At 36.3% G+C, this 16,251-nt stretch overlaps 1 protein-coding gene and 1 pseudogene across 1 annotated transcript; both read right to left on the bottom strand.

Moving 5' to 3' along the window:
- Window positions 1-4,130: 4,130 nt before the first annotated feature.
- Window positions 4,131-4,816, bottom strand: LOC128172761 (uncharacterized). Its single transcript, XM_052838514.1, has 2 exons — window positions 4,561-4,816; window positions 4,131-4,464 (listed from the first exon to the last, which is right to left on the bottom strand). Exons 1-2 carry the CDS (start codon window positions 4,745-4,747, stop codon window positions 4,202-4,204), a joined length of 450 nt encoding a protein of 149 aa, XP_052694474.1. The 5' UTR covers window positions 4,748-4,816; the 3' UTR covers window positions 4,131-4,201.
- A 3,385-nt stretch (window positions 4,817-8,201) lies between these two features.
- On the bottom strand, window positions 8,202-12,103 carry LOC128174675 (uncharacterized; annotated as a pseudogene).
- Between the last annotated feature and the right edge of the window lie 4,148 nt (window positions 12,104-16,251).

Here is a 16,251-nt window from a genome sequence, read left to right as displayed (position 1 = left end):
AAGCCGAACAGGTTTTGAATTTGGTTTAATTTCAATTTTGTGTTTGTGTGCCTTTGTGCAACCCAATTCGCTAAGATCTAAAGCACAGTTTTCTCTGTATCTTGACAAAAATTTCAGAAGAATTTCTTTTTGATTTTGATCTAAATCTGAATTTCCTAAATCAAACTGAACTTGATTTTGACTTGTTGTTTTTGAATTGTCTGGATTCAGAGCACTGACCTCTCTTGATTCACCCTCTAATGACAAAATGTTGTCTTGATCAATGTCAACTACCTGTGCAACAACAAAATTAGTAGGTAGTTCAACCGTTTCAAAAGTGGGGTTAATAATTCTAAAATAAGCACTGCTGTGGTTCACCTGTACACAACATCTTGCTGCAGAAATGTTGAAAGATTCTAATTCTACATGTGGTTCTAATAAACCAATTTCACCATTCTGATGGCGAGAAATATGAACCAGAACATTCATTTCACACCTCTTTGGAATTGAAACAGGACATTTGGTCCTAGCATACCCATTTTCAGTTGTTATTACACAAACATTGTTCTCACCATATTGGTCCGGGATGTGTAAAGTGTTGGACGCTGAAAATCTTAGCACTGTGCCATGAGCACATAAAAAGTCAACCCCTAAAATGAATGCATGATGAATGCCGTCTACAACATGAGTTTTGAATGAGTATTCCTTCCCATTGATAGTTATCTCTAACTGTATTTGCCCCAAGACCGGAAGTAACTTGCCACTTGCCCCTTTTACTGACTGAAAGGCTGGAGGAGACAACTGATGACTGGCATAATGAGTTTTTTTAAAGAATTCTTTGTTAATAATTGTAACGGAAGCACCAGAGTCAATTAAAGCACTAGTCGTACGACCTCCCACATGAACAGGGATTGTGTTTTTTGTCATGTAAGCCACCAAATTGATTTGTGGGACGGAGAAGTCTGTGTGGTGCCCATCTTCAGAAAACTTTCCAAAAGACAGGCGCGTACCCCTATTGTTGTGACATGTACTGTGTAGGTGTTGGAGTTTGTTGTGGAGTGTGGCGAATGTGTGGCCTGTAAGAAGTGTTTTTGTGTGGGCAGTGTTTCTTAAAATGACCCAACTCTCTACAATAAAAACATCTAACTAAAGAATCATTATTGTAATTTTGACCAGAATCACAAAACTCACCCTTCTTGTGGTAGGACTGGGCTGGTCTGCGAGGTCCATGATGAGGAGGTCCGGCGGGCCGTGGTCCATGCTGCCACTGGGGTTGCTGCCACTGATGTTGCTGCCCCTGAGGTTGCTGCCAATCAGGTTCTTGCCATTCAGGTTGCTGTTGCGGCTGTGCTGACCACCGAGGTTGTTGTTGATCTGTCCACCGAGATTGCTGCCACTGGGGTTGTTGAAAGTCTGGCCACCGGGGTTGTTGCTGCGGCTGCTGATGATGAAAGCCTGGGTGTGGTGGTCTCTGTCTTCCAGATCGTCGGGGTTGTTGTTGGTATTGAGGTGGTTGCTGATTGTTGGACTTCAAATCATCACTTATGTCTTGCAAAGCATTGAGGAGCGCAAGGTTGGTGTTCTCCTGAATGGTGGTAGAGTTGTTGCGTCTCCTCTCTGCGACCTCAGATCTGATGGCCACGTTCCTCAGTTCTTCCAGGGTCCTCGGGTCCACCTTAATTACGTCTGCTCCTATGTCCGGTTTTAGTCCATTGATGATTACTGTGATCAGCCATTCCTGGTCCACGCGTCTGTCTGTTGTCATTTGAGTCACCCTATGTATAAAATCCTCGACTGACTCGGTTGTTTTCTGTTTCACATCCATCAATTCCAGTCGATTTCTGGATGATTCTTGAAATCGATTATGAATAGCTTGTTTGATGGTTGAGATGGACTGCTTTACTCCGTCATCCACAGAATAAAACCAGGACTCTGCGGCGCCTTTTAGATAAAATGGCAAGGTGTCAATCGCCACTTTCTCTGACCATTTCTGTAAACTAATAAATGTCATAAACTTGACCCACCAGTGGATGATGGATGAGCGTCCATCGTAACTCTCCAGTTTAACCTTTGGTGAGGACGCTGTCACGGTGTTTGTTTCTGGTCTTTGGTTCTGGATGGCATTTTGGAGGCGTATAATCTCCTCCTCTCGGTCTTCAATCTGCCAACGGTCTCTCCGCCTGTTTTCCAAGTCTTGGAACTGAATTTCCTCGTTCTCTTGTCGGAGGGCTTCAATCTCTTTCTCCTTCTCCTCCAGTATTCGTTTTAAATAATCGATGTCCTCATGTTGGTCATGGGTTTGCGTAGTGCTTGTGTCTTCCTCTCTGTTTGCCGGGGCTGGCATTGTTGATCTGTCTTTCAGATTTATCCTCCGGGTTTCGGAACTCCACCAATTTGTCGCGTCGTGTTTAAGATGTTATGACTTTGCGACACTATAAGTACGGGGAATAGCAACTCGCTTGGCAGTGGAGGACCCTTAGTCACTAAATCCGGTCCAAAAGGTTTGGGACTAGCGACTCTGAAATCAGATACAGTGAAGCCTTGATTAATTAACTGAACAACTTTATTGATGCAGGTCTCCGATTAGAATGCAAACAAAATAATAGTCACCAGGCACAATAAAAAAATATTTCTAACTGCTTTAAGCATTACAAATGTAGGTGCCCTATCCTACCTAACGCTGGTGACTATCAGAGTGATCAAACAATATAAAAATACTCACTCTGTATAAAAAATCTAAACAATTACACATTTCTAAATAGTTGTTAAAGTAAACAAATGCTGAGGAAATTCGAACGTATAGAAGTACATAAGGTAAACAAGTGATTTGATAAATAAAACTTTACAACGATAAACCATTGATAAAAGCATGTATAATTTTACCCGTTTCTTCCTTGAGATAAAAATCAAATAAGTATAACAAATAAAACTTACGATGTAGACGTTTCACGCGGCATTGTTTAAAGAAATAGTAAAATGAAAAACCAAAACGGAATAACCATTTCCGGTTATATAAAGAGAATATAAAAACGCTTATGCCGCCTGGTGTCAGTTATAAAACTTGTTAAAAATAAATTTAACTAATCAACAAAATGAATAATCACGCCAAAAACCTTTTTCAACTAACTTAACATTTAAAAGTAGAAAAATATCAAAACTGGCTTAATGAAAATAAACAAGGTCAAATAAAAACTTTAACTCTGATGAAAGCTCAAATTTCTTAAAAGTGCATTTAAACATTAAAAATAATAAGAAATACTTTATATTTCATTAAAATAAAGAAAATGAAAAATATTTGAACTTTGCATGAATGAATTTAACAAAAATGAACGTAAACCATAATTTACCTGAAATCAGATACAGGGAAGCCTTGATTAATTAACTGAACAACTTTATTGATGCAGGTCTCCGATTAGAATGGCCGAGGTAGGGCACGCTATCTCAATCGGAGACCTGGGCTTCCCTGATCTATTTCGACCAATCAAAAATTAGATTCTTTGTTCGGAACAATTTTGGTAATTAAAAAATTAACCCACGTGACCTTATCGACGGACACTGGCCATAAAGAAATAATTGAGTTAACGTAGATAATCCCTTGACAAAGAAAAATCTGTTGACACCTGAGCACATCTTGTTTTTGACACCAGGTAAAAAGATAAAAAGACACCGTAATAACAATTACAAACATTGAAGCACCCATATGTAAATTTCTTAGGTCTTCGGATGAATCAATTACATTATTATACATTTTTGTGACATTGTTACTCCGCATGTTTTACAGATAATGTTTAGATAAGTAATTTGACAAAAATAAGCTATTTACTTTGAACCATCTGACTTTGTTCAAAAACTCTGTAACAATATTTGTTACATGTGCCGACATTAAAGTCTTGTATGTATTTTATATAGTGGAGAAAAAAATCAAAATTAAATTGTCCAATGGTGCGGTGTTTTTTCTTTGATGTTTCTCGACTGATATATCGCATACAATTTTGTTATTTGAATATCACATATGTGATATTTTTGCATACTAATTAGATACGCCCCCTCATGGCGATTGGCTAAAGAAAACACACAATACTGGCAACAAACTTTATTCAACAAATTGTAAACATGAAAAAAAAAAAAAAATTTAAAATTGAAATGTTCTGTTTCTTTAACAGTTTGAAACAAAAACTGAACAGTTCTTTAAAATGTTACGTGATCAATATACACATTAGGCCTACTTGTTTCCTGCATCAAAAATATGGACATTACAGTTTGTAATGTTGATCATTGGGGTGCGCATTGGATCAACCATTAACTTTGGAAGTTTGCTATTATTGGCTTCGAATTCTGCCGCGCATTCGTTTTCTTCCGAGCCCAATTTCGGTGGATTTAGCGCCATGCTTACTGCACTAAGTTGTTCCTGGCTTGGTCGTTTGTAGTTCCGAACTGCCGTGCTTCTGTGTCCTGTTCTGGACATTACAAGCTGTTCCTCTATTCCTGACAAATAAAAATTTATGAATACAAAAGAAAATTAAAAAACTACGCCAGAGAGAGAGAGAGAGAGAGAGAGAGAGAGAGAGAGATAAATATGACCTGATTGAAATAGATTTGTAGCACATGTTCGTTTGCCCGAATGGTTGGAGAAATTCCCATGGAAGCCAGCCCCACTACACATATCCTTGATGATTTTCCCGAGTTTGTTTACTCCCATGACCTGCTTGGAATACTTCAGTCCCTCACCTGCTAATGGACGACGGTACATGCTTCCCGGTCCAACCATGTCAATGTAAGTTTGGTACACATGAAATAAATTCCGAGGTCCGTCGGGTCCACAGTCGTGTTTTACTTCCTTGGCAGTTAGGTTTCGCTGATTTTCAGTGTATTCATGCGATTTAGCTGACGTTTTACAAATGCTGACTAACCTGTTTATATTTTATTTACCTTTTTACACACAAACTTGTTGTAAACAGGACACGAAAAAATACCTGGTAATCAACTGATGTTTAAAGTAATAAATATATTAAGAATTTATCTAGTAACAAAAAAATTACGACAGCGAGGGAAAAAGACTCTGATCGCCAGTACATGAGTTATATAATCACGAAGTCGGAAGGAATTTATTCTTGAATAATTTCAAATAGGAACACTCTTTTTAATAGGAATTTAAGAAAACATAAAACAAAACGATTTTCTTCTAGCCATATAGGAGGAGCCAAGTAGCACGCGGCGCATGGCCTGATCTGTACTCAAATGACCGACTATAGAATCCTTAAGCAAAATAATATAGTTCAGTAATAAAACTTTAACTCAAGTATTATAATCAACACACAAGTTCTCTCTCGAGAGAGAGGGAGAGAGTGTGTGTGTGTATGTAATTATGTGCAAACAATTTGGAATTATTAGATTTTTATTTGTATGAATTGAATTCATTTATTTTAGACTCATGGTTTTCACAATGATTTCAACACAATGACTAAAAGTATGTACAGTAGACGATGTATTCAGATTGAGCTCGACGGTTAAAATTTCGACGCTATTTCACAACACACATATTAGATTGACAATAAATTTCAAAAGAGCTGTGTTTGTGCTTACACATACTTTCAAAATGTTATTATTTCACTCAACTATTTACAATGTAATTTATCAGTTTTTTGGTTAATTAATGTACCCGCCCGGTAAATGATATTTTTATCGCAAGTTAATATTTGTGAAAATCTCGCATGTACAAAGGGTCGCTGAATTGTTCCTCAGATCCACGCGCCGATAGTCTTAGGTGTAGTTGTTTGTGTACATATCTACAGACAGTTCTTTTGTTTTTTTAGAGATTAATAAAAGCCATGAAACTAAAAAAGTAGAAATAAGATATATTCAGACTATACACACGACAGATTGTGATGAGTTACCTAACAGGTGTCCGTGGAAAGGTGTGAATACCGGCACCCATGCACACCTGTTTACGCGTCCAAATATACAGAGTTAGTTGTAAAATGAGACAATAGCACCTGTTGTGTATAGAATCCAAGATGAAAGACGCTGTTGTGTTTCTGATCAGCTTCTGTACACATGTATCTCACGAGTGATATTTGTTCATGAGAAATCACGACGCCATTACCAGCTATGCGGGAAATAAAGTTGAAAGTTATTCTATGGAATGCGTGTACTTTTTTTTCGTTCAATGCTTGCATTTAATTAAATAAGATTTTGTACATATATTTTAAATATCTATAATTCATTATATGAGTGATTTTATGTTTATTTATTGCTAAATAAATAGCTAAACTACAAATCATTCGAGTCACCGGTAATATGTGGTTCTCATTTACTACAGCACATCCACATGTATTTAAAAACATGATCTGAAACGTTTTCTTTTCTCATTTTTAATTGGTTTGAAGTTTAGTTGTAAATTAAATAACAAATTAAAAGGTGTTTATCAATAGGGTTTTTTTCCGATAACAGAAAATAAGACGTTAAGGCAAGCTCCCAACATTTTAATCGGATCGTCAGTTACAACATCACGTCTGTTTAGAAAACAAAAAAGCACATTACTTAAATTGATTTAAATTTTGATAATATATCAATTGATGAATAAATACATGTATATTTGTTAAACTAATTTGAATTTATCTAAGAACATGTAAATTAAAAGGTACCCATTTACGATTTCAGATCACAAAAAATTATAACCACAAATTGTTTGAACATTAATAGTTTACAATGTTTCAGAAATCGGCGATGCAAGTTTTGTCGAAAACCAAAGAATTGATTACGGTCTAAGAAAGGAAATTAAATTAGAATATTTTTGTAACTGCTTTCATAAGAATAACAGTTTTAAATCTAAGTATGTGTTATCTAATCCCGTATGAAAAAATCTAGCAAACTATTGAACTTATCTGGTCAGCGATAATCTCCGTCCCTATTCATCGAATGACATTGGGTCAATAAGCCGTATATGGAAGTTGCACGCTTATTGCACGGTACGGTACGCTTTTTTGTCCGTCTGGAGGCGGGTCTTGCATAAATTATCTAGCACGCTTTTTGCACGGTACGGTTCGTTTTGTGAACGGTACGGACGCTTTGTGAACGGTACGTTTCGTTTTGTGAACGGTACGGTTCGTTTCTTGCACGGAACGGTTCGGTTCGTTTTAGAGGTGTAGTATCACGTTTCAGGGTCTGTACCTTTACAATTCCTAGCAATTTTGATTCTAAAGGGGAATTAAAAAAAATTGTCTGTATAGTGAAAATATTGATATACTATATATATTTCACCCTCTGAAGACAGTACGATGTTTTCACAAGGAAACACTTCCCATGTATTCAAACACAGCTATCTTTTACACTTGCAGTATTTATTTTTTTAAATTGATGACCATCTATAATGATGTCTGGTACAGGCCCATTATTATGACTTTTTGACAATTGTGGATATGATATTTGGTCAACTTTCACTTCTGCTTTTTCCGATAGTCTTCGAATTATTTGTGGAAGTGGAAATTCTGGTTTCCGCGCCATGCGTTTAAGGAAGTAGTCATATTGCAGATATTATTTGAAAAATAATATATGTCAGAAAGGACAGTACTAACTCTGGCCATTTGTTCTGTGCATTGTTACACTAAGCCCTTAATGACTGCGCTAAAGTGCTATTTTGTCTTTCAACTAACCCATTGGTTTTGGGGTGGTAAGCAGAGGTATGATGCTGTGTAATGTCAAAAATTTCACATAATGCATTGACCAATTTGGACATAAAGTTTCTACCTCTGTCAGAAAATAAAACCTTTGGAGCACCATAACGTGTAAAGATTTCTCTAAATAGAACCTTAGCTGTCTCCTCTGCTGTTTGACTTTTCATTGGGAACCCCTCAACCCATCTAGAGTATGCATCAACACAAAGAAGAATGTATTTCTGACCATCATTGGTTTGATATAGGGGACCTAAAATGTCTATGTGCCAACGTTCAAACTTTTGCGCGGGCAGCATTGGATTCATTGGTGGTTTCGCGGGCTTAAAATCACGTTTAGCACGTTGACAGCGATCGCACGACTTAACATATTCTACAATATCGCTGTGCATTCGCGGCCAGTAGTATTTCCGGTAAATTGCTGTTTTTACCTTCTCTATGCCTAAATGTCCACCTCCTGCAAGGCTGTCATGGTATGACAGTAATGCATCCTTTCGGAGAACCTTCGGTAATGCCGTTTGTTTAACAAAATTAATCTCACCCTTTGGTTTCTTACATCGTCTCTGAAACCAATGAAACAAAATACCGTCTACCAAGCTGAAATGTTTTGATTCTGCTATTATTATTTCGGCAGCATTTTTCTCTACTGGTAAGGTGCCATCTTTCAGATATTTATAAATTTGTTGGAAATCTGGGCAATTTTCTTGTAACTCACCTATGTTTTTCTCTGGCAGGGGAGGTTCTTCATCCTCATCAGGTTCAACTAGTAGAGGCATGACTGTTGGTATTGCACTAGCATAAGCAAATGTTAGTAGTAATAGCGACCATACAGGGGGTATTAAACAATAGAGCTATTGTTCTGAGAACAATGGGAAAGGTAATAGGATACCCTGAGGGGATCCCCCATATCAAATGACACAAAGATGGGTAAGGGGATACCCTTATCTAAATAGGGTCATTGTTGTAGAAACGGGGATCCCCCATATCAAAAGACACAGAAATGGTAATTGGATACCCTGGGGGGACTGAACAATGACCGAAATGGGGTCACTGTTCTAATGCATAAAAAAAAATGAAAACAAAATTTACAATGAATGGACGAGTAAAAATTATCATGGTATCATGTCACATACGTACAAAGGGCAATCACTCTAGTATCTTTCCAGTACACTGATAAACAAAAAACGACACAGTTTCAAGATAAGTCCTCTACGACATGACACAGTGTGCGTCTGACCCCAGTTGACCTAGAATGATCTCATACAATAGAAAAAAGTGATGATAGGAACATTTTTTTTTTTATATATAATGGTATTTATGTCTAAAGCAAACTCATAAATCTTACGGTACGCCTCTACAATGATGGTTGACACCCATAAAAAGCGTATTTTATTTCAAATTGCTTTTTTTGATATAATACAAGAGTTCGAGTCGACCTTAGAATAATGAGTAATCTATCACACACAAAATACTATTTGTTTGGCTTTAGTAAATATGATTGCGTGGTGCAGACTTTTAGGCATCCTCTCCAATCCTGTTAAGAGTAAGATTCATTTTTACAACGAATCTGATTACACTTTGACTCAAAATAGATGTCATTTTATCACGAAAAAGATCGATGTGCTCTTTAAGAATTTGAACCAAAATATATACTTTAAAATTTACACCTGTAAAAAGATGTTTCGGTAAAGAAATTAAAAGTTACATTCATAAAGTATTTAAAGGCAAATATGGTACTAATACGAGGGTCATGTCTGACAAGTATAATATGTGGCTAAAGGTTTTTACTGTGACTAAATAATAAAAAAAAAAACAATGTTATTACACTTTTAATTAAACCAGAATATATTTTGTGATTTCAGTATCTTCTGAAATCAAATTTACAGTCTCACAAATGAGTCAAGACTAGATTTGCGCCAATGGGGACTTCCATTCCTACTACACTATCTTCTGAATCACTCAGTTCTTGGTCTAATGAATAAGAACAAATATATGAAGTTAGGTCAGACATTAGAATTTAAATACACACACTTGATCATAAAACAGAAAGAAATCATAAAGAACAAAAATATATTTACATATATAAAATTCAAACAGAGTAAAAAGAAATAGAAGTAGTTTTACCTCTTCGCAGGACGGAGGTGGTATCTCCCACCACCCCTGGCTGGTGGTGGTGTGTGGGCCACTCGAGGAGCGGGGCAGGGTGCCGCCCGGGGTGGGTGTAGTGTGACTGTACTTACTGCCTGGCGTGGAAAGGGACCCATCTGGGGTGGTGGGGGTGGTTGTCTTCTTCTCTCCATTTCCATCTTATATAAAACAAATGCAAAATTTAGGATACATTGATGGAACATTTTATTTAGAGGAAGCCTCAATATACAATCTTAAAATAATATGTAACAAATTGTATAATAAAGGTATTTAAAATATGAATGTAAAACAAATTATTACTTACAGTTGTCTCTTTAGGGACAGTGTCCCCTCTCCTCCTCCTCCTGATCCGGGCCCACCTCCGGAACAGGGTCTTGATGACCCAGCCAAGGAGGAGGAGGAGGGCCAACACTAGACTGGTGACACTTATCTCAAAATCTGAAAAAAAGGGACATGAAATTAATTCTCCTTTAAAAAATGTATGGAATGACATCTAAAATATTAACACATGAATATATATACATATATTTATATATTAAAAATAGTTTAGTAACTCAGTTACTTACATATATATGACTTGCTGCAACAGGTGTTATTATATCATGCAGAAAAAGAAAAAATCATGCTAAAAAAAACTAAAACAGGATCCAATCAATACATTTTTTTTTCTTAAAAATTGAGAGACTCAGTTACTTATATGCACAAACCATATAGCAACAGGAATTAGTACAAAAAGAACAAAAAGCATGGAAGAAATAAAATTAAGACATAATGCAATGAAATGAAAAATTAATAACATGCAATGCATACAAATTAAAGGTAAGGCAATCTTTATTTCACATGAAAATTTCAATATATTATATACAAACAAAACAAAAAAATTAAATCCAAGTTTCATTTGTTTTCATGGATTTCATGTCTCTTAAAGATTTTTTCCACTCAAAAATAATGTCTTCATTATCATTTTGTATTTCATCATAATTGTCAATAATCACATTCATTGGAAAATCATCTGGAAGAGTTAATTGGTGTTTTTTTTTATTTTTTTGACAGTAGATAAAGCAACACAGGAAAATACATATGGGAAGAATTCAGAAGCTTAAGAAAAAATAAACATATTTACTTTGATTATTCGATGTGATAGTGTCCTTGTAGGTGGAAGTCTGGTCACTAGCCTGAGTAGTGAGGGGGGTGGTGGTATGTGTCATAACCTGAGTAGTGAGGAATGCCCTGACCTTAGTAGTGAGGGGCATGGTGGTATGTATCCTAGTCTGAATAATGAGGGTGGTGATCACACGTGTTATAGCCTGAGTAGTAAGGGGGGTGGTGGTACGTGTTCTAGCCTGAGTAGCGAGGGGGGTGGTGGTACGTGTTCTCGGCCGAGTAGTGAGGGGGTGGTGATACGTGTTTTAGCCTGAGTAGTAAGGGGGGTGGTGGCACGTGTTCTAGTCTGAGAAGTGAGGGGGGTGGTGGTACGTGTTCTAGCCTGAGTAGTGAGGGGGGTGGTGGTATGTGTTCTAGCCTGAGTAGTGAGGGGGGTGGTGGTATGTGTTCTAGCCTGAGTAGTAAGGGGGGTGGTGGCACGTGTTCTAGCCTGAGTAGTGAGGGGGGTGGTTAAGGGTGCCCAAGACTGAGTTCTGAGGGGGACGGATACATGCACACGTGTCCTAAACTGAGTACTGAGGGGGGTGGATGCGTGTATAGTAGACCAAGTAATAACGGGAGTGGAAGTATGTTCATGAAATCGGGAAAATATTGATGACTGTGTATTGTAAAAAATGGATGTTTGAGTATGTAGCTGAGTAGTAGGCATTGGTGTGGATCTAAAATGTTGTGTCCGATCAATGACGATTGTTGTACCCGTCGAAGTTGAACGGTGCGAACTCGTATCTACAGTTAATATTAAATAACTGGAAAAAATAAACAGTAACAAAATTCCAAAATAACAATAAAAATAACATGATAACGAAAAAAAGGAACGAGGACAGAACAAAACTAACTCAACAAATAATGACTTACATTCGTCTGTTTCCCCAGGCATCTGGGGTGATGGTGTTACTTCTGAAATCATAATTATTTCAATTAAAAACGTAATCATATCATTGTATTGAACACATGTAAGTTATGCAATTATGATATGTACCTGGCGGACAGATAGGATTCCCGTTCACTAGCTCGCAAGGCATCGTTACGAAATGAAATCTGAGATCACGAGTCGCGCACACTTTCCTTTGTAGTCAGCAGTATTTTACAAGGTAGCGATTGGCTGAAAGTGTGTAATCGGACAGGAGGTGGAGTTTTCCCACGAGACGGTACCCTTAGATTTTTAGAGAAAGAAAGAAAAGATAGATAGAAAGGATGATTTTATCTGACCCCCCCCCCCCCTTACACTTTGGAAGACGGAGTGTGTTTTTAGGACAGAACGATTTGTTAACAAAAAATTACCTGAACAAATGAGAGGTTCTGACTTTGCCTCCAGCATCACAATTTCCCGTATGTTATTGTTAAAACAAAAATGTACAAAATTTTCAATGGAAGCACACTGTCCATTAATTAATAACTGTCCGATGGGCTCACTGGAAATAATTTCTTTCACATAACACTGTACAGTTACAACTTTAGTGTGTGTCGGACAAACAATTTCACCCATGCAATGTGAACCTAAGGCAATAGGTTGACAAAAATCACACACTGCTATATTTCCGAATAGAAGAGCACAAAGTATAAAACAAAACATGTTGAAATGAGCGGTTTAAGTTGTTACTTGAATGAATTGAATGTAAATGATTTGTATGTGTATGATTTTACTTAAAGTTCACGCAACGTATTTGTTTAACTGATTAGAGTTGACACCAATAATGAGAAAAATGGAACATTTCAATGTGTGACCCGCATAGCTATGTAAGGTGATGTCAGGTTACCCTGATCACCTTTTAAAGTGATGATGTATCGCTAAAAGTCGTTACTCAATTTGATGGAAAATTTCAAATTTAATGTGAATACTCCATTTTTGATTTTTTTTGAGCGCAATTCAATGTCAGTTGAGTAAATGGTTTTTTAATTCATATCACGTAAAAACCAGTTAACCCCCCCCCCCCCCCTTTGTTGAACGTAATTCCACACTTTAAGGATTTTTTTAAACAAAATTATTTGTGGTGAAAAGAGGGTATGTATCGAAAATTTACCAATGAGATACATCCAAAAAATCACATGAGTTTTTTGTATAAAACGGAGGAAACACTTTGTTTAAATTTTTTTTTATTGATCTATATATATATAAATATATATATTTATATGTTTAAGGAGGTGTATCTGTGCCGAAAAGCGGGAAATTATGGAAGAAATCACAAAAATCGAAGGGAAACTTCGAACACTACTTCCACAGATTGAAAATATACCATGCTCGTGAGTGCTAGAACAAAAATGATGAAATTTGGAATTTACTTTATACAGGTCAGATAATTTTATTTATCATTTTTATTTATTATTTAAAGTAATGAACAAGCGAGCAGCAAGGTATGATATTTTGTAAAATGTATTAAAATGGTTTTTATTCCTCTTCTTATGGCTTTTAACACTCTTTCTGTTCTTACAAATTTCTTTAACATTTACATTTCAGTACACCTATCACGTGAGTAATACATGTGATGAAAACTAACTTTATGGTATTTATAACTACATTCACATACTTAAAATATTGCTTTCATTTGGTATACTCATAAATATCATCTTTAAATTGTAGCACGCCGAATAAACGTCCTTGTGGACTAGGGATAGTAATCAGTAACGAAACATCCTAATACAATAAATAAAATCACATATGCAATTTTACAAAAAAAAAAAAAAAAAAATATTTTTTTAGGTTACCACCCAATGCCCCGAGAAGATTGATGTTAGTATCATAAATTTACAAAATATCATGTTTTTTGAATTTTATGATTGCTTGACTAAATTTCCTTCGAGTTAAATTCATATAACGTATTTATTTATTATGTAGTAATGAAGAGGAGGTCATCACCATCAGTGATGAGTAAGTAAATATCCTTGATATTGTTGTTTAAGATCTGGTTTTTTACACCCCCTCACTCATATTTATGCTTAGTGTCGATTTTTCTGTTTAAGATCTACCTCTTTGGAAGAATTCAATTTAAGTCAAAGGTTTGTTTTTTTAAGGTCTTCCGTTGGAAACGGAAGACCTTATTGTTTTTGCTTTGTTTCTTTTCCCCTATTATTATTATTTTTTTTTTCTTTGACGTTTTCTCAAAAAGGCTTCAGCCGATTTTCATGAAACTTTCAGACCTTACTGAGCACAAAATTTGTAAGAAATTTATCGATCAAATTTTTGGTCGTCTTTTCCGGTCCCGAGATATTAAAGATTTTATGTTTTTGCTTGTTCACGCGTTTTCTCAAAAAGTATCAAAGATAAAACTTTCAAATTTTCAGTGGTGGTAGAGAGTCGTTAGCCACAGTGTCTTTCATATATCCGAACGTCTGTCGGCACTTCCGGTCGTCACCGGAAGGAAATGAAAAACCTTAATTTTTAAATTTTTTGGATTTTATTTTTTTTATTTTTTCATTCGATAGAGACGCTCTCAAAACTACAGAATATGAAATTCGTTTTAAAATCAATTCACGCATTCTTGAGATTTGGGACTCCAAAGTTCTGAAGCGAGGGTCCGCGTAGCTCAGTCGTTAGAGTGGTGGACTTGTGCCCAGGCGACCCGGGTTCAGTCCCTGAGTGCCGAATCTTTTTTCTCTCTTATTTGTGTTTTGATTAATGGTTTTATCTTTAAAATGATGGATTTGAATGTTTTCCGTTTTATTTTTGTCATAAATAAAAAAAAAATAGCGGCTTTTTTTCAGTACAAATAGAGCAAATTCTGTCAGCAGCTCTCTAAATTCCGACGCTCGTCGCATCGCCGACATCAAAGACATGCCGCCGAAGTGCCCCTGCAGTTCGACCGCATTAGAGTTCGCTGGGTCGCTTTGCCGGCATCAGAGAAATGCCGCCATCTCAATGACTGTATGCACACAACATTGAGCAATGCACCCACGTTATTCTACTCGGCTTAAAAAGGAGGACTGCTTAGTATTTAATCCCATATATAGATACACACATGCATGTATACATGCGTTTATTGACATAGTTTGCTTACATATTGATTTCCTGAACATTATAAAACACTATGTAATCTCTCTCTCTCTCTCTCTCTCGTACAAATGTTTTAGCATTTAAATAAGAACTAGTTCAGGTAACATGCAGTCTATTGGATAGAGGCTAAATGTACATTGGCGTCCAAAAATTATACATGTATTTGTTTCAAGTTACAGGATAATGTCTATGGATTAAGATAATTTGAAATTCATTGTTTAATGATTGTCTTCTTACTGAGTGGAAGTCAATGCTAAAAAGTCATTTTTATTAAAGACGGTGTACTTTTTTGTGCATGTCTAAATACTGATACAAATCTGCTGCCTGTCTGGGATTAAGAAAAACCTCCGAAGTTTATACACGTATCTATACAAAAAAACGGGTGACTGCGACAAGGTTTGAAAAATGACCACCCGTTTATGAGTGTTTGAGCCTTAGAATAAACAGATGTAAAAAAAAAAATCAATAGTTACATCTTTCAAACAACGCTTATACATTGTTCTAACATATGTATTTTATTTAGAAATTGTGTAATGTGTGATATTTAGAATTTAATATTTTACGTTTAAAATAGAAGTCACCGATCGACCCCCCCCCCCCTCCCAGTTCATTTAGTTTTTCTGGCCCGATTTTCCTTGATCTTTGATCTTGGGCCTTTAATTTCAACTAATTACCATTCTAGATTACTGTACTAATGACAAAACCAATTCGTTCATTTTTAAGAGAGTTATGAATTTTTGGGCCTTTGAGTTTCGATTGGCGAGCTTGACATGAACTGTAAAAAAAAAATTCTAACTCCCAAGCCCTTCACTCAATCCTAATGAAAATTCGTGAAAATGAACCTCGGACCCCATTCTTATTGTCTGTGAAATATGCAGCGGATTGAACAATTAAGACGGAATTCCGGAGATTAAACAAAAAAAACGCTTATTGCCTATACCTGGAAATTAAATTTACACAGTACACCTACCGACCCCCACCCCTTCCTATTCACAAAATCATTTAGTTTTTCTGGCGTGGTTTTACTGGATCTTTCATCTTGAACCCTTATTTTCAACTTAGTTCAATTCTAGATTACTGTTATTACGGGGCGCTCTCTCCCGTACAGGACTAACACTGGGCCAACCGTGAGCTTATTCTCTTGTTGTTGGACCCAGCCTCATAAAACCTCCAACAAGCCAACACGCGTTTTAGTTTTCAGACTTTTATATAGACTTGACATGAAATATACTTTTACGTGAGTTTGGTATGCATCAGCACCGAAGGTCTGATTCCAACTGACCATATTTTACAATTCAGAAT

This window comes from Crassostrea angulata, chromosome 2 (assembly GCF_025612915.1).
Source record: "Crassostrea angulata isolate pt1a10 chromosome 2, ASM2561291v2, whole genome shotgun sequence".
Taxonomy (NCBI): domain Eukaryota; kingdom Metazoa; phylum Mollusca; class Bivalvia; order Ostreida; family Ostreidae; genus Magallana; species Magallana angulata.
The sequence above is the reverse complement of the archived record's forward strand: the minus strand, read 5'-3'. Positions and strand labels throughout refer to the sequence as shown.